The sequence below is a fragment of the Pelophylax lessonae genome, assembly GCF_965119305.1.
Source record: "Pelophylax lessonae genome assembly, chromosome: 3".
Lineage (NCBI taxonomy): Eukaryota > Metazoa > Chordata > Amphibia > Anura > Ranidae > Pelophylax > Pelophylax lessonae.
The window spans coordinates 383,819,065-383,838,525 of record NC_138770.1 but is presented as its reverse complement, the minus strand read 5'-3'; the positions used below and the strand labels follow the sequence as shown (position 1 = coordinate 383,838,525).

General features: G+C 42.4%; 1 protein-coding gene across 1 annotated transcript in view; it reads left to right on the top strand.

Annotated features, from left to right (window-relative positions):
- ASCC3 (activating signal cointegrator 1 complex subunit 3) overlaps window positions 1-19,461 on the top strand; it is a 1,118,804-nt gene that overhangs the window by 787,720 nt on the left and 311,623 nt on the right. The window contains exon 15 of the mRNA XM_082251201.1: window positions 19,230-19,454. Coding sequence (XP_082107327.1) covers window positions 19,230-19,454 — 225 coding nt within the window. The remainder of the gene's footprint in view (window positions 1-19,229; window positions 19,455-19,461) is intronic.

Here is a 19,461-nt window from a genome sequence, read left to right as displayed (position 1 = left end):
ATTGTTATTTTTTTTTATGCTGCGCCAACTCTGTTAGGCAGACGTGAATGTCAATTTTGCTGTGATGTTTGAATTAGGTTTGCAGAAAAAAAGGAATTTACTCCAAATATATCCATTAGTTGTTGTGTATTTATTATAACGCATCATTTTGCATTGCCCAATATAAATATGTAGCATTAAACTTACTTTTGCTTGTAAATCTATTCAAAATCATTATTTCATTCTTGAGTGGGTTGAATGCCAGCTTTTAACCACTTTATGCAACTAATTATTTAGGTATACTAATATATGGGTGTGCCTCTGTGATACGTAGGTAATTCCCTACTATAGGGATGAGTTACTAAAACTGGAAAGTGCAAACTATGGTGCAGCTGTGCAATCAGCTTCTAATTTCAGCTTGTTCAATTAAGCTTTGACCCAAGGCCATAATCTGTAGTATGTATACAGAAAACAAGAAAAAAAAAGGATCAGACTATATTGGCTCACAACCATATAAAACAACATCTTGCAAGAATGCATATATATATATATATATATATATATATATATATATATATATTTTTTTTTTTTTTTTTAAACAAATGTATACTGGTTACTCATAGGCCAAGCTCACTACACATGCTAGTAAGCGACTAGTATTACATACAATATTGATGTAACAGATTTTAATTGTGGATCTTCATGAGTCAACGCATTTCCCTAGAAGTAGCTTCATCAGGATGATGGAAAATAACACAGTAGCTGTCTCAGCACTAGCGCTAAACTGGTATGAAGATGATCCCCTGGGTGGGCACCAGAGTATAGAGAGAGGCCAAAAATATGGACATCTAAACACCTGGGATTATTCCCAAAATTATTCCTATGGATGTATTGATTATAGCTGGCAGTAGCAAAAATCTTCCATGAGATCCAACAGGATCAGGAATACCCAAGGCAAAGCTGTAGAAAAACAAGTATCCTATCAGTGCAGTTCTGTGCTGTAGCAACCCCAGAAACAATAGGGACTAGCAGCAGTAAAAGGTAACACATGCCATCAAAGTCCAACAGATCCATCCAGTGCCCACGTCACTCAAGGTTTCCTGCAGTCAAAACAAAACTTAGAAGCTGCTTGGTTTCTATGCAGAGCTTAGAAAGAGAGGTTTAGTAAATCAACCCCTCAGTGTCTGTTGAAATGTACTGCAGTCTAATGCATATAGAGGGTGACTGTAAACATGAATGGAACCTATCATATCCGCATCAGAGAAATGAAGGTCAAAATACAGTTGTAAAGGGGCAGGTATATTCTCTCATATTCTCTCCTGTCTAGTTTTTACCAACGCTTGACAAGCATTTGTGAAGTAGACCCCGATTGGACTTTCTATCTTTATGTTGAATGCTTTTAATGCTTATTCTGGCCCACTGTATTCCAGTGGGAGGAAAGTGATCCAATAGCAGCCATTTTCTATCATGAAAAAAAAAAATAAGTTGGATCTGAACAAATGCAAAAACAAATACAATAAAACCTTGGATTGCGAGCATAATTCGTTCCGGAAACCTGCTTGTAATCCAAAGCACTCTTATATCAAAGCGAATTTTCCCATAAGAAATAATGGAAACTCAGATGATTCGTTCCACAACCATTTATTCATAAGTCTTTCAGTTTATAGTCTATATACAAAGATTATAGCAATGTGATAGGTTGTGTCATCATAAAATGTCCATCCACAAATGGCACCTCCACAAGGGGATTAGAAACAAAATCCAGCAGGAGCTACAGAGTATAAAAGAGAAGAGAGGCGCCTCTAAGTATAGTGGTATGGGGACATTTAATGAAGGTACAACATTTAGCTACTCACATGGTTGATGAATAAACAGGCACATCTAAGTATGCAGGCATCCGGGGTAAAGCTGTCCACATAGACCATCTTCTGAACCACTGGCTCTCACCGATGTCAGTCTGCAATTGTGATTGGGAAGACTACCCTGCAGTAGAGTGATCTGAAAGCGAGACTTTAAATCGCTCGTGGAGCGCAAAGTGGAAGGGTGTGATGAAGATGGCAGTGCGGAGGATGGTCTATGTGGACAGCTTTACCCCAGATGCCTGCATACTTAGATGTGCCTGTTTTAATCATCAACCATGTGAGCTGCTAAATATTGAATCTTCATTAAATGTAACAATATTGCTACACTTAGAGGGACCTCTCTTCTCTTTTATACTCAGTTGTGACATGACGCTACTTGTATATCAAGACATCGCTTGTATATCAAGTCAAAATTTATTTTAAAAATTAGCTTGTCTTGCAAAGCGCTCTTAAACCAAGTTACTCTCAAACCAAGGTTTTACTGTATAGCCAAACACAAAAGAAAAATCACCACAGCAAGCATACAACTCCATGACAGAAATCAATCACTCATCTTTCACTAAATCCTTTACACCTGAAAAAATAAATTTCATCTTATCAAGGATTACCTCAACTCTTCCCAGGTCTCTAAGTAGGATTTGCAAATTTTTGAAGAACGATGTGTAGGTGCTACATTAATCTGCCATAGAATATTGCCAAACAAATGCTACAGAAGACATGTCATCAACTTCCATGTTAAGGCGGTAATGTATAAGGAACAATAAATGTCACCTCATGTCTATTTTCTTGCAGTAAAGCTGCAGGAAAATACATTACAAGTAGAAATCTCACTCCATTATTTGTGCCAAGTTCACACCTATGCCCTACAGCTTTTTTTGTTGTGTTAAAATGAACCTGTGCCCAAAACTTTGCACATTTAATCATTTACACATTCTGAACAAGCAGTAATAGCACTTTTAAACAAGCACTTGTTTAACTCTATAACTAAAAGTATTGTAAAAAAATGAATGTGACTACCTTATTTTTTATGGGAGCAGAAACGTGGCAGCCTCTAAATAAAACAGCGGGTGTTTCCAAGCAGTTCGAAACTGACAGAAACCTGCCTTTAGTGTTTCTGTCCTTGAAAAACAATTACTTCATAGTACAGGAAGCTAGACATTTGTCTATGAAGATTTGTTTCAAAGCAATGTTGCATTTTTTTTTACACCATCTTACCTGTAAAAGAAGGCAGTAGATATTCACACTGCATGGGGCCTGCTCCACCAAACCCACTCTGATCACCAAACCTCATCCCCTGACAACTGCTGGGAAGCCAAAACCCCTGGTAGTATTGATATCTGTGGTCCCTGTACTCTCACTTCCCTCCTCTGACCTTTGGTCATTTCAGGAGAGAGTGGTGATTTGAGGTCAGAAAGGGGAACCAGTAAGAAAGAGATTGACGTTTCCAGAAGTGTCTGTCTGCCAGTAGACCATGGGGGACCAGTTTTAGTGATCAGAGCAGAGTTTGGTGGCAGAAGGACTGGAAATGGGCAGCATTTACTGCCTTTTTTGCTATAGGCATTTAAAAAAAAAAAAAAAAAACACAAATGGGGTTGTTGAAAAGCTCCTTGACTAATTCTTATGAATATTTAAAAACAAGTTTTCATAGTCTGGTTACAGTTCTAGGCCCTTTTAATATTTGGTAAATATACCAAAATGCATGCAGTTTTTTTTGTTTTTTTCTAATGGACGTCTGTGATGGAAAATCCCTGTTCTGAAGGGTTTTCAATCTCTTTGCCTAATGGCATTTACTTCTGTAAATCTCAGAAATATCTGCTTAAATGTAGGCAGTATTGCATATATCAAATGTGCTCTATTATGCATTAGAGAAAAATACACTTAGTCTGGGTTTAGTATTTTGTTTGAGACTAGCATAATACTGCATGAAAAACACGTAATATTGTAAATACTTTTGTTCCTAATCAGACTAGTTGATTATTTCCCTGGACTGTAGACAAGTATAATTTGGCATTATACACTATTAGCTACTGTAATGATCTCTAGTAAGAAAATGTTATACAATAGTATCCTCACATAACATATTCTTATAATCAGTCTGACTTATATTAATATAGAACTGCTTCTTTCTGAAGCTTTCAAGAACATGCAGCACTAAGAATACTTAAGAGCTTGAAAGAAGGAAATAGAGAGCTTCAACCTTGAGTGCAAATGGACTTTAGTGATACTGTATATTTCAGACAAGATTTTGTGTGTGTGTATGTGTATATATATATATCCAGACTGACAATTTCATAGCACTTATAGAGGGGTTTAAAAGTTATTTCCATGGTTATTTTCACACTTTTATGGTTGCAAATATCAGCATTGGTGTTTATAGTGGTCATGTAGTAAGGCAAAAAAAACTTGAAAAAAGTACTCCAAAAATGTTCTTAAAGCAAAATAGCAAAAGCTTCAATGCATCTGCATGTTTTGAGCTATACAAATAAACATGACTTTTTTTTCTCTGTCTATAGTTAGTCTATGTTTACCTATCAATATTTATATATATATATATATATATATATATATATATATATAGGCTAACCATATAAAAAATGGAAAATTACCTACCAAATACTGTGAGTGAAAAAAGTATTTGATCCCCTGCTGATTTTGTACGTTTGTCCACTGACAAAGAAATGGGTCAGTCTATAATTTTAATGGTAGGTTTATTTCAACAGCGAGAGACAGAATAATAACAAAAACATCCAGAAAAATGCAATATAAAATAGTAATCAATTAGCATTTTAATGAGTGAAATAAGTATTTAAACCCCTATCAATCAGCAAGATTTCTGGCTCCCAAGTGTCTTCGTTACAGGTAACGAGCTGAGATTAGGAGCCTTCTCTTAGCCCTTGTTCACATCGGGCCAATTTGATATGTCAAGTCGCATGCCAAATCTGAGTCTATTGCCACCTAAACGGCACCGTCCATTTCTGCACTACTTTTGGCAACTTTGGGGGGGATTTCATTAGATATCTGTGCAGGAACCTGCACAAATGTTTGTCAAATTGCCCCTCAAGTCGCACTGACAGGTAGATTTGAAACTATGTGAGTTCAGCTGAATTTGCACGATTTCTAACCTTCCCTCAGTGTGAACAAGGGCTATAAGGGAGTGCTCCTAATCTCAGCTTGTACCTGTAAAAAAAAACAGTCCATAGAAGTATCAATCAATCAGATTCCAATCTCTCCACCATAGCAAAGACCAAAGAGCTGTCCAAGGATGTCAGGGACAAGATTGTAGACCTAAAGAGGACTGTAATGGGCTACATGACCATCGACAAGCAGATTGGTGAGAGGGTTACAACATTTGGTGTGATTATTCCAATTAGAAATAACTCAAAATAATGGTCAATCTCTCTGTCTGGGGCTCCATGCAAGATCTCACCTCGTGAAATTTCAATGATCATGAGAACGGTGAGGAATCAGCCCAGAGCTACACAGGAGAATTTTGTCAATGATCTCAAGGCAGCTGGAACCATAGTCACCAAGAAAACCATTGGTAACACACTACACCGTGAAGGACCAAAATCCTGCAGTGCCCGCAAGGTCTCCCTGCTTAAGAAATCACATGTACCCCCCACCTCCCGTCTGAAGTTTGCTAACGAACATCTGAAGAGGAGAACTGGGTAAAAGTGTTATGGTCAGATGAGACCTAAATTGAGCTCATTGGCATCAACGCAACTCGCCGTGTTTGGAGGAGGAGGAATGCTGCTTATGACCCCAGGAACACCATCCCCACCGTCAAACACGAAGGTGGAAACATTATGCTCAGGGGGTGTTTTTATGCTAAGGGGACACAACAACTTCACCTCATCAAAGGGACAATGGATGGCGCCGTGTACCATTAAATATTGGGTGAGAACCTCCTTCCCTCATCCAGGGCATTGAAAATGGGTCATGGATGGGTATTCCAGCATGACAATGACCCAAAACACATGGCCAAGGCAAAGGAATGGCTTAAGAAGAAGCACATTAAGGTGCTGGAGTGGCATAGACAGTCTCCAAACCTTAATCCCATAGAAAATATGTAGAGGGAGCTGAAGGTTCGAGTTACAAAATGTCAGCCTCGAAACCCAAATGATTTAGAGAGGATCTGCAAAAAGGAGTAGGACAAAATCCCTCCTGAGATGTGTGGTGACTAACTATGAGAAACGTCTGACCTCTGTGATTGCTAGCAGGGGTTTTGCCACCAAGTACTAAGTCATGTTTTCCGAGGGGGTCAAATACTTATTTCACTCATTAAAATGCAAATCAATTCATATCTTTTTTTAAATGTATTTTTCTGGATTTTTTTTTCTGTCTCTCATTGTTAAAATAAACTTACCATTAACATTATGGACTGATCATTTCTTTGTCAGAGGGCAAACGTACAAAATCAGCAGGAGATCAAATACTTTTCCCCCCTTGCTGTACCTTTCCTGATGCACTCTATGGCAGGATATGTATGGGTTAACCCCGCCTTCTCTCCAATCCTATGGGACCCCACTCCCATCAATTTTGGTTTAGAGCCAGAGGCGAGTTCCGTAACTAGCCTGGGAGGGAACTCCTGCTGCCATGGAGTCCATCAGGAAAGGAAAATTATAATAAGTATTTGGAAGGAAATCTTCAGTTTTCCTGACAGACTACATGGCAGCATACCATGGGAAACAACTAGTCATACCACCAAAGATGGGAATGCAGAGCAAAAGCTTAAATTTGCACCATCAATCACCAGGACTTTAAAACCAAAATTGACAGGATAAAGAAGCAGTACTGAGCCATAAAAGTGTTGATTGACATAAGGTCGCCTTGCAGATAACATCGGGAGCCACATGCCACGATGCAGGCGAAGAGATATAAACCCTCCTGGTCAAATGCGCTACCACGGCCTCCGGGTGAGCCAGGTCCTTAGCCCTGTAAGTTTTATGGATGGTCTGGACGATCCAAGCTGCGACTGTTCTAGATGAGGGCACTTGTTCCTCCCTGCAAAAAGAATGAATAAATTATCCGAAAGCCTGAAAGAGACTGTAACTTGAAGACACGACTTCAGAGTCTCTCCCGCATCTAGGAGATGTGCATCGGCACTCTCTGGTGCTCTTAAGGTTGTAGAACAATTTCTTGGTTGTCGTGAAAGGCTGATGTTACCTTGGGATTTGAGTCAGGCGTAGGTATTAACACCACTCGGTCTTTGAAGAACGTTAGAAAAGGCTCCTTGTAGTCAAGGTTCCAATTTCCAAGACTCCCTTAGCTGGCGTGATAGCCATAAGAAAGGCAGGCTTGATGTGGAGGTCCTTAACAGAGATATACCTGACCCCCTTAGCTACAGGTCCTGAGAGCGAATTGAGTACAAGAGGTAGGTCCCATGTTGGAAACCTCAGCTTTCTCTGAGACCTGAGCCTTGTTGCATCCTTTAGGAAATTGCCGGACAAGAGCATGTCTAGCCCAGGATACACCCGTGAAGGCCGATAAGGCAAACATTTGTACTATGAGGGAACTGACCGATAGGGCCAGATCTAAATCCGACTGGAGAAAGCCCAGAATATTATGAACTTCTGGATCATGACCCGTCAGCAGCAGACATGTATTCCATGAACTTTGACAAGATTCTTCCATAAGTTTGTTTTTACTCTCCTAGTATTTTTGAGAGCTGAGGTGACTCTAGAGGAGCAGCCGAGGGCCTACAATCACTCCTTTTCATGAACCAGACCACCAGATGGAACCATGCCAAACATTGATGTAGAATTGCACCCTGGAACAGAATGTCCAGCCTGAGGGGAAGGGGTACTGGGTCCCAGTAGCTGTGCTGTATTAGCAAGGGGAACCATGGCCTGTTTGGCCAATATAGCATCACTGCCACTACCTCTGCATCTTCTTGTGCTGAGTTTTCACAGAAAACTGAGGATGACTGGAACTGGAGGAAACACACAGGCCCCACTGAATTTACAAATATCTATCAGGGAGCCTGTCACAAAGGCTTGGAGATACCGGCTCCTCAAATAATACTTCTCAAACTTGTTGTTGCATAGGGAGGCAAACAGATCGAGACTCCCAGGGACAAAATCCACCTAAAAATATCCGCATGGAGAGACCATTCGTTGTCTGGTGGTAGTAAAAGGCCTGTAGGGTGCAGAAGGCTGCTTGTAGCTCCAGAATGTTCGACACAATCTTGTGAGAGTGAAATCCCCACCTGCCTTGAGCTATCCCTGGGAAAGATATTTACACTGCTCAGGCAGTTGGAGCTTCACAGCCAGCTATGGGTGCAGGACCTCGTCTCGCCACCACAAACAGGATACAAGAGATATGGCCGCACACCAAACGATGGCTCACGATGAAAGGCTTTATTTAACAAGGATGCAAGGTACAGCAAAATGGATGGTATCCCTGACAGTAAGACCCCATCCCATATTGCTGGCATCAGATGTGATTGTGATCCATGAAAGTGGAGGCAATGGAAAGTAACTTGAATACGTTTTTCTGTTGTAGCTACCAGGAGACACTCTGTCATGACTGAGGTTATGGAGACAACCTGAATTCTGCTTCCTGGCTATCACTGCTGAAGAAACCCCTTCTAGAAGAGCCGCATCCTCCAGAGCGCCCACTAGACCATCAGATCCGTAGACACGATAATGCCGATAATTTTAGACACTGAGAGGCTCACAGGTGGGAAGAAGACAGGGCAAGGCAAAGCAGTGGTGCTCTTGATTATATCGAACTGAACCTGGAATTACAAAAGAAACTGAATGGGCTTCAGGCGGCTCCTTTCCAGATTCAACAGCCAGCTGAATTTGAGGAGCATTAAAAAGACCTGAGCTCTGTGCTCCAGCAGCTTCTCTCTGTCTTGGAACAGTAGGAAAAGGTCAACCAAGTAATGATGCAGGTGTATGCCGATTGTTCTGATAAAGACTATACCTGCCAATAAGACTTTGAAAAACACGCAAGGCAATGTTAAAAGCCCAAATGGTAGACAAGTGAGCTGGAGATGGTCTTGACCTGCAGCAAACTGAAGTAACTTGTGGAAGTCTTCTACAATGGGCACATGAAAGTAAGCATCTTTAGGTCTATGGAAACTAGCCAGTTGCCTGTCTGGACCCCCTATGAATTGGGGACAATGTTTCCATCGTGAACTTCTCCTTTTTGATGAAAATTGGTTTAGGTGTGTGAGGTCTTTAACCAGCCTCCACAAGCCGTTCTTCGTGACCATAAAGAGGGGCAAGTACATGTCCTGAAATCTCCCATATTCTGGGACTGGCACAGCAGCACTTTGTGGCACCAGTGACTTTACACAATATAAGAGTATATGCTTCTTTACCTCCGAGTGAGGCAAATCTGTGGAAATGATGAGGAATTCTGAAGGACCCTGCGTGTTCTGAAGAGACCGCTTTGATGGTCCAATAGTTTGATATTGAGGCTCAAACTCAGTAGCTTCTCGGCTACCCTAGGTCATGTTTATAGCAGACTTTTGAAGGGATATCTGGCCCCTTCACCAGCTCTTCCTAAACTTCTGACCTGGTCTGTAAAAACGTGCAACCCTCACACACTCAGTACTTTGTCTTCTAGACTGCGCCCTGTTCCAGCCTAGCAGGTACCGGTCCTGAGGCAAAAACCCTGACTTGCCACTCGTGGCCCGGGCTATGATGCTGTCCAGCTTGTTGCTAGAAGATGAAGCTCCCTCAAAAGGGATCTTACACCACGCCTGTTAAAGAGGGGATCAGCAAGCCAAAGCCACAGCCTTTGTACTCGCTTCACCGTAACTGACAAAAGCATAACCCATGCCGCTATGCGGATGATGTAAATTGAAGCCTCACCATGGAAAATCGATGTCAGGTCCACTCCTGAACTACCGAATTTCTGGCTTCTTCATCTAAAAACGCTCTTGAATACTGCATCTCCATTCTCGTTCCACATTTTTATTGCTTTAAACATGGCCGCGAGAGCCAAGGCAGACTTATAGGCCATCCACTGCATCTTCTAAAGGAAGTAACATACTTAGCTAGCCTCATCAAGGCCTCAACAACTAGAGAGGCAGCCTTTAGATGCTTCATGTCCTTATCCCTGAATGGATAGAGCTTGGCCATCTTGCTCAGAAGGGAGGTCTATCTCGCGATCTTGCTCCACTCATCCAAAATGATGTCCCTTAGTTTCAAACTCTCTCTGGAGCTTCTTTGCAGGAGACTCTACAGGTTGTTGTGAAGGAGGTAAATATTTGTGCCAGATGTAAACATTTACAACCAGCTTCCCTCCGATCCAGCCAGCCAGAGGGGAATAGATCCCCTTGCCTTTTTTTTTTTTTTTTTAAGCAGATCTGACCCAGAGGTAACCGGATGTAAATGGCCACAAACCTGTTTACATCAGGCGCTCTGTAGAGGAGAATGGATGGACTGATTGAGTCTAGCTGAAAAATGGACAGCCAGACCTGATCGGATCTCCCATGTGAAAGGGGCCTAAGATGGAAAAGTGGGGAAAGTTTGGGAGACAGATGGGCATCATGACTGAGTGAGATTTGAGGTCTCTTGATGGTTGTGAGTCACAACATGGGTATGTAGCTAAAGAGGTTGTTGTGTAAGATCTCTCCACATTGACCCATTGCATGTTGGTGTCTACATCAGTTAATGATTCTACTTGGATAGGTTGCTACATAGTACAACTTCATTTCTGGTAAGGATTTACCTTGTTTGGTCTTGGGACGTTGTAGAATGGAGTGTTTTAGAGATCGTCAATTGGAGTGTCTTAAAGGAGTTTGGGATCATTGTGGGTATGGCCTGTAATAAGTAGAGGCGTTGTGGCAAAACATTTTGCCTCATGATGTCGTACCTACTAAGAAATTAAAAAAATCCCTTGAGACCAGGTATGATGATCTTGCCTTATTTTCTGAAGGTGGTGTGGGGTGTTTAGTGGGAAGGTTTGTGAAAATGTTCTGGTTAAGTAAATTCATTAATGTTTAGGAGAATGCGGTGTCTTTTTGAAGGTAAAGTTTTGTTGTAGTCTAGGATATTGAGAATGGGAAGGGAAATGTTTAGCATTTCCAATTTCTGAAAGTTATTCTGAAACTTTCAACTTACTGTATGCTTTAGGTTCTGCCATAAGAAGTGAGATAGCAATATGTGGTGAGTATAAGACAATTAGAAGATTGTATGCATACTTGGCCACTTTGTACACAAGTGTTAAAGGATAAGTTCACCTTTCATACCATGTAAAACTGATACTCGGGATGTAACATGTTATGAATGCACCTTCCCCCACACCTCCCACTCCCCCACTGTGACAGCTAGTGGGAGATCCCCTTCCTACCTGCTAGCTGTCAAAATTAAAAAAAAAAATAATAATAATTCACAGCGCTTTGTGAATGGAAAACTACAAGGTCTGGCAGCCTTTGCAGCTGTGAACGTTGTGGTAGTTCATTCATTCTTCCTGTCGGAATGTATTGGCTTCCTCGTACGAGGTATGAGCAAGCTGAAACGCTGACAGATCTGAAGGAGACCTGCATGGTGTCATCAATCTACTAATCGCTGGTGCAATGCTTTACAAGCTTAAAAAACAAAAAATAATAAATGCACATTTTTTTTTTTTTTTCATTAAATAAAATTTCTATTGAAAAGATAAAGAAAATTTAACAGTGGTACAATAAAATGATTGTAATGTAAAGATATAAATGAATACAAAGCTCACTCAAGTGATAGTTGAAATAGAAGAACCATTGCATAGTGAGTTTGTCAAATCAGACGGTAATAATTTCTTCCATAATAAATTCACATTTTTTCACCTGCAAAAAATGTGCATTTATTTTTTGTCAAAATAACTTATTTAATGGAATTTGCGTTATCCCTTGCTTCTCTGGTGAAGTTTTTGGGATTCACAGAGTTGATTTATGTTAAGTTCTATATCAGGTGTTATTAGATCTTGAATCTAAAGGACGAAAGTAAGGGTCTGGTTGGATCTTTCTTTATTAATAACATCTGAGGTAGAGTTGATTTCAAAGTAAATTTTCAGTTCCCTCATAATGTCTTTAATAACTTCAGTATCATTTAGTAAGAAGTCATTAAAGTGGTTGTAAACCTCAGACATAACATATGAATAAAGCATATCCCTCTATAGTGTGTACTTGTCTAAGTTAGGAGCTCTCTCTAAGTTTCACTTTTGTATGTTGCTTCTTTCCTCTGCTATCAGCATTATCACTTCGGACATGTTTTCCTGACATTAAGAGAAAAATTGTGACAGGGGAGGGATCTCCAACAGATTGACAGCCCCGGCTCTGTTCCTGTGTGTTGTGTAAGGGGCGTGTGTCCCTTCCCTTCAATTGGCTCTCCTCACTATGTGCTGCAGAGTTTTAACTTCCACTCTCTGTCCCCTTTTTTCTGACAGCTCAGACAAGCTTTATAATTCAGCACTTTAAACGGATGTAGAGAAGAGAAGACTGCAGATAGATAGGAACAATCTGCATAGAAGGCTTTTCTATATCTCTGTGTATCCCCTGTGGCCAGTCACTTAACAGAGTATATGTAAGGGTGTGCAACCACTTTAGGTCTCTAATTCCAGGATATGACCTCCTATGTCAAGGTCAATGAAAACAGGGAGCATGGTCAAGAGGGTAAGGGATCTATATTTGTATTTGTGACCAAAAGGAAGAGGCATGGACTTGAAAAAGGTCAATATGAGTATATATATTTTTTTGCACTGGAGAGAAACAAAAGAGGTAATGTAGTGAATGCCCCACACATCTATGAATTGATGTAGGTGTAAGCATTTGTGAGTTTGTTTGAGAGTGGTATAGGAGATTCTGGAGGAAGGTTTGGAGGAATCTAGGGTGGGATCCAGGATGCGATTAAAGTCACCTTCTAGAAGTAACAGCCCCTCCTTAAAATCTTCCAAAGACCTAAGAGTGCAGTCCAAACATTAGAATTAGTGTGTACTTACTAAACAAAAAACATCTAGAGTGACTATTTGAGAACTGATACTGCCCCTAACCACTTGCCTACAGTGCACTTTCGCCCACTTCCTGCCCAGGCCAATTTTCAGCTTTCAGCGCTGTCACACTTTGAATGACAATTGCGCAGTCATGCTACACTGTACCCATATGAAATTTTTATCATTTTTCACACAAATAGAGCTTTCTTTTGGTGGTATTTAATCACCTTTTGGTTTTTTATTTCTTACAAAAATAAAGCAAAACATTTTGAAAATAAATAATTTTTCTCCTTCACTGATGTGCGCTGATGAGGCGGCACTGATGGGCACTGATAGGGCGTCAGACATTTTGGACGATTTCATGCTCCTAACTTTGCAGGTACAGTTTGGGGATGGCCCTTTCCTGTTATAACATGACTGCGCACCAGTGCACACAGCAAGGTCTTATTAAGTCATGGATGAGTGAGTTTGGAGTGGAGGAACTTGACTGACCTGAACCCCATAGAACACCTTTGGGATGAATTATAGAGGAGACTGCAAGCCAGACCTTCCCATCCAAAATCAGTGCCTGACCTCACAAATTTTCTTCTGGAAGAGTGGTTAAACATTCCCATAGACACACTCCTAAACCTTGTGGATAGTGTTGGGCTCAGGTGTGTTTGGATCTTAGTCCCATCCCACCTGAGCAATCCCACCAGGAAGCACCCCTCCAGTCATAGCCATGAGGCATTTCTGGGCCCGCAGCTGCACATACACACGCTGCCTATGATTGGTGGTGTTCATTGACTGGAAGGATTGCTCAGATGTGTTGGAACTACGATCTGAACGCACCTGAGCCCATCCCTGCTTGTGGACATCCTTCCCAGAAGAGTTATAGAAACATAGAATGTGTCGGCAGATAAGAACCATTTGGCCCATCTAGTCTGCCCAATATATCTGAATCCTAGGAATAGTCCCTGGCCCTATCTTATATGAAGGATAGCCTTATGCCTATCCCATGCATGCTTAAACTCCTTCACTGTATTTGCAGCTACCACTTCTGCAGGAAGGTTATTCCATGCATCCACTACTCTCTCAGTAAAGTAATACTTCCTCATATTACTTTTAAACCTTTGCCCCTCTAATTTAAAACTGTGTCCTCTTGTGGTAGTTTTTCTTCTTTTAAATATGCTCTCCTCCTTTACCGAGTTGATTCCCTTTATGTATTTAAAAGTTTCTATCATATCCCCTCTCTCTCTTCTTTCTTCAGTTGAAGCTGGTATAGCTACAAAGAGTGGGCCAACCCAATACTGAACCCTACAGACTACTGAATTGCCATTACAGTTCATGTGCGTGTAAATGCATGTGTCCCAATACTTTTGACAATATAGTGTATGTATCAGCCCCCATCATCCATAAGACTTTTATGTAGGGTCCATAGGATAGAATTCGCAATGAGTATACTATCCCCTCAGGATTTTTTGTCTGGGGAACAATTAAGATAAATAGTAGGGAAGAACAGATTTTGCATGAGAGGGTTTTCCCCCCAAATGAAAATTCATTTTGTGAAGAAAGCCAATTTGAGTTTTATGTCTCTCTGGAGAGCTGTGTGAATCATTCTTCATTTCTCGTGCACATTAAAGAAAATCTATGGTCACAGCATACACTTTAATTGTATAACATCAGCATTGTAAGAGCCGTCGCGCATACTCTGAAACGCGTTGTGTTCCCCCTTGCCCGTTGTTGATGTCACGCACTGTTACGCTGCAGACCAGGCTGGTTACGGTTAGCTGACCTGGAAGACCGAGAGCGCAGGCACTCTCTTCACCGCCAACCACTATCTTGGCTCCAGGGTTGGATCTTCAGACACACCGCTACACAGATCCACTATACACCGCACTGACAAGCCGTTTATTATTTACCTAATGTGAGTGTACATTTGTGCTTTTATCCATTATTAAACTACTGCACTTAGAGGCACTCTTCTTGTCCTTTTTCCTCCTGATTTACAGAGTCAACTTCACTCCTGTGAAGAGCCTGCCCTTGTTGCATGTAATTGTTTACACCCATCTGAAGCCCATTCATCTCCTTTCATGGAATCGCCTACCCATTGACTTTTGGACTATATATAGTAGTCTCTCTCTATTCATACCTATAATTCAGGTTTTTACTGCCCTTTTATGTGAAAGTTACCTTGAGCGCCATATATTTTTATTTTTTTTCAAGTTACACTTTTTGTGGGGTTCCCCTGGTGACTCATGGAGTCTTTGGAGCACATTTCCCCACTTAATCCCCTTTCTAAGTCTGCGGGGCCCTCCGGGCTCCAACTTTCTATCCATGCACTGATGGTGGTCCTAGAGTCCCTTGTGTCATGGGTGGAGGTGGCTTTTGGGGAACGAGCTAGCAAAAAGGGCCCCCCGCCTTCCCCTGCCTCATCTGTTTCATCAGATCCTGAATCTGATTTGGCCACCACAGACGTGGGTCACCCTGCTGGGTTTGCAACCACGGGGATGCAGTTTATCTGTGATGCCTCTTTGAATGTGGCTCCCCTGATGGCTCGCCTCTCTGTTTTGGCAGTGGTCCTTTGCTGTGTCTTTTGGCTCAAGTGCTGGTCTGCAGATCAGACTTAAAAAAAGACCTCGACTGATCTTCTTTTCCAAGGAGATTGCCTGTTTGGAGCTACCCTGGATGACATCATTAAAGGTCTCGCAGGGGGGAAGAGTACTTTTCTTCCGCATGCTACTAAGGGCAAGGAACCTCGGGCCCTCTTTCTCAGCTCATAAGAATTTTTTTTCATCCCTCAGGGTCGACTGATAAGGGCTTGAAACCTTTTAGGGCCTCTTCAGGAGGATCCAAACGAACCTGGTCTGGCAAGCCAAAATCGGGCATCTCCAGACCTGCGTACAAGGCTCCTTCAGCATGAAGGTGCGCCCTTACCCGTATTGGGTTTGGGGGGACATCTTCACTGGTTTCCAGACCCGGGGACTTCCCTAGTGCAGGACAAGTGGGTCCACAAAGTAGTTTGGACTGGCTACAAGATCGTGTGTCGCTCTTGTCCCCAGAAAGGTTTTTTCCTTCCAACTTGCACCTGTCCCTAGCCAGCTTACAGGGCCTGTTTGGGGGCAGTACAAGACCTGTTCCTTCAAGAGGTGATTGTCCTGGTTCCGACTTGAACGTTTTCAGGATTTTTACTCAAACCTGTTCACGGTCCCTATGAAGGAAGCCAAAGTGCATCCAATCCTGGACCTCAAGGCGGTAAACTGCTTTGTGCGGGTACAGAAGTTCAGAATGGAGTCCATTCGCACGGTGTTGGCATCCCTGCATTAGGTTGATTTCCTCACCTCTATCGATATCAAGGATGCCTACCTTCACATTCCAATATTTTCCAGTCACCAGCATTTTCTCCTTTTTGCTGTGGGAGAGGAGCATTATCAGTTTGTGGCGTTACCCTTTGGTTTCGCCTCTGCTCCTCTGGTCTTCACAAAAGAGTTAGTCTCGGTGCTAGCTATCTGGGCCTGACTCTGGACTCGGCCTTAGCCAGAGTGCTCCTTCTTCTGGACAAACTCCAAAAATTGCAGGCTGCAATTCACCTCCTGCTGTCCAACAGATGGTTATCCCTCCAGACTTGCATGCGGGTGCTGGCCCTGATGGTGTCTACCTTTTTGAAGCGGTTCCATTTGCACAGTTCCATATGAGGTCCTTGCAAAGGGAGATTATGACCAAATGGGATAAGACTCCCCAGTCTCTGGAAAATCAGATCTAGCTGAGTCGGGGAACGAGGGAGTCCTTGATATGGTGGCTTCGTTTTCTGGTGCTTCGGCTGGGAAAATCCTTCCTCCCCTTTTATTAGACAGTGGTAACCACGGATACCAGCCTGTCCAGCTGGGGAAACGTCCTCGGCAAGCTTCCTGCTCAGGGGATCTGGACACTGCAAGAATCCAGACTACCGATCAATGTCTTGGAACTCCGAGCGATCAGACTGTGCTTGGATCATTGGACGGATCGTCTTCAGGGTTTTCCAGTGCGTATTCAATTGGACAATGCCTCGGTCTTGGCTTATGTCAATCATCAAGGGGGCACAAGAAGTGTCCGGGCATCTCTGGAGGTAGCCAGCATTCTAAGGTGGGCAGAATGGTTCATTCCAGCCCTCTCCACCAAACACATTTCCGGGGTTTTTTTTTTTGTTGTACAACAATGTGTACCGTATTCTTCTTCATGGAAAAATAAGACATCCCCTGAAAATAAGACCTAGCCGCATCTTTGGGAGCAAAACTTATTATAAGATACTGTCTTATTTTCGGGGGAAACAGGGTATCGGCAGATTTACGCCTTCCCTCCTCTCAAGCTTCTGCCCAGACTTCTACGAAGGATCCAGGCAGAAGGGATTCTGTTCATCTTAGTGTCTCCAGACTGACCTCGCCGGGCTTGGTACGCCGATCTGGTGCAGCTGGTCGCCGACGTTCCTTGGAAGCTTCCTTTCAGGGAGGATCTTCTGTCCCAAGGGCCAATCTTCCATCCTCCTTTACTGTCGCTGGCTTTGATGGCTTGGCTGTTTAACGCCAGGTGCTGAAGGATAGGGGTTTTTCTGAGTCAGTGATTCCCACCCTGTTGAAAGCTAAGAAATCTACTTCAAGGAAGATCTACCATCTTACGTGGAAGACCTATGTTGTGTGGTGTTAGTCTCTCGGGGTTCCTCCTTGCTCCTTCTCGGTGGCCCGGTCCTTAACCTTCTATCATCAGAGGGTTGAACAGAAATTGGCCTTGAGTACCATCAAGGGCCAGGTGTCGGCCTTGGTGGTCTTCTTCCAACAACCTTTGGCCACACACTCCCTGGTGTGTACCTTTCTTCATGATGTCCGACATTTGGTTCCTCCGGTGTGGGCTCTGTTGCTGCCTTGGGATCTTAATTTGGTGCTTTCAGCTCTGCAGAAGCCTACTTTTGAAAATATTCGGGAGATTCCCCTGCTTACGTTGTCCCAGAGGGTGGCCTTTTTAGTGGCTATCATTTTTGCACGCAGGGTGTCAGGACTGGTGGCGTTATCCTTACCTGGTGATTCATAAGGTGGTTCTTTGCCCCTGTCTGTCATTCCTTCCTAAGGTTGTCTCTGACTTTCATTTGCATGAAGACACTGTGTTGCCTTCCCTGTGTCCCAGGCCTAAACCTCTGAAGGAAATTGCATTGGATGTGATCCGGGTGTATTAGGGTGTACCTGGCAGCTTGGGGAAGTAAGACTCTCTATTTGCGCTCACGGATTGACCTCAAAAAGGGTTGTCCGCTTCCTCTGGGACCATTTCCAGATGGATCAGACAGACGGTGGTTTAGGCCTAATCCATCAGGGGTCAGGTTCCTCCTTTCCCTGTCAAGGCACACTCTACTAGGGCGCTTAGTGCCTCCTGGGGCTTCTGTCATCAGGCATCAGTGATGCAGGTTTGCAAGGCGACCACCTGGTCATCGGTGCACACTTTTAGAAAGTTTTATAAAGTGGATGTGTTGGCATCTGCGGATGCTTCCTTTGGCCGCAAGGTTTTTCAGGCTGCTTTTTAAGAGGACCTGATTCTCTTTGAGGGTGTATTGTTTTTTTTTCATTTGGGCTGCTTGGTTGAGTCCCTGTTGCCTGGTTGGTTAATGTTTAGCCTTGGGAATTTTTTGGTTGTTCCCACCCCTCATATTTAACACTGCTTTGGGATGTCCCAATGGTTATGAATACCAAGAGCTGTGTCCGTCAATGAACGAAGGAGAAAATGGTATTTTTTACTTACCGTAAAATCCATTTCTCTAATGTTCATTGATGGACACAGCACTCACCCCTGTGTGGAGTTATTATTCTTCTGACACTGTTTGTTACAAAACTGAGTGGCTATAGCAGAGAGAGGGAGTATATATACCCCCTGGGTCTGCCCATGGTTGTAGCCAAAATGTTTTTCTGCCTAGTGTCCTCCTGCTGCAGGGGGCAGTATAACCCAATGGCTATGAAAACCAGAAGCTGTGTTCGTCAATGAACATCAGAGAAATGGATCTTATGATAAGTCAAAAAATCCAATTTTTTTACAGTATTTTGTGAGTGCTGCCTATCTGCTGGCCATCTCTTTTCTGTATTCCATGCATGCTTTGCAGATTCTCCTCTGCTGTTCACTTTCAATTATTTTAATTATATATCCTATGCAGTGGTTCCTTTACTGACTCTGCCTCCAGAAACTCCTCCTCTTAGCACCTCTGTAGTTCAGAAGACAATCCCTGTGAAATGTGTGACACAATAGTGCCTATCAACAAGGCATAGTGAAGTGTCACAAAATTTAGGGTTGTAAATGTGTAGAGATCTGCACAACATTTGAAAGAAAATAATATCCCTTGTGCTGATTTTATAATATTATTTTTTTGGGGGTTTTTTTAGGTAAACTTAGGTTTTAAAGCTATTTAGATAGTAAATATATTTTGTATATTTCTATTTGGTATATATTTCTAATTTATTGCATTTCTTCATCCAGGGAACACAAATTTATGATGCAAAAAGAGGATCATTTGTTGACCTGGGAATTCTAGATGTAATGCAAATCTTTGGACGAGCTGGGCGGCCACAATTCGATAAGTTTGGAGAAGGTACCATTATTACAACTCATGACAAGCTCAGCCATTACCTTAGTCTTCTCACCCAGCAAAATCCAATTGAGAGCCAGTTTCTTGAAAGTTTTGCTGATAATTTGAATGCTGAGGTAAATA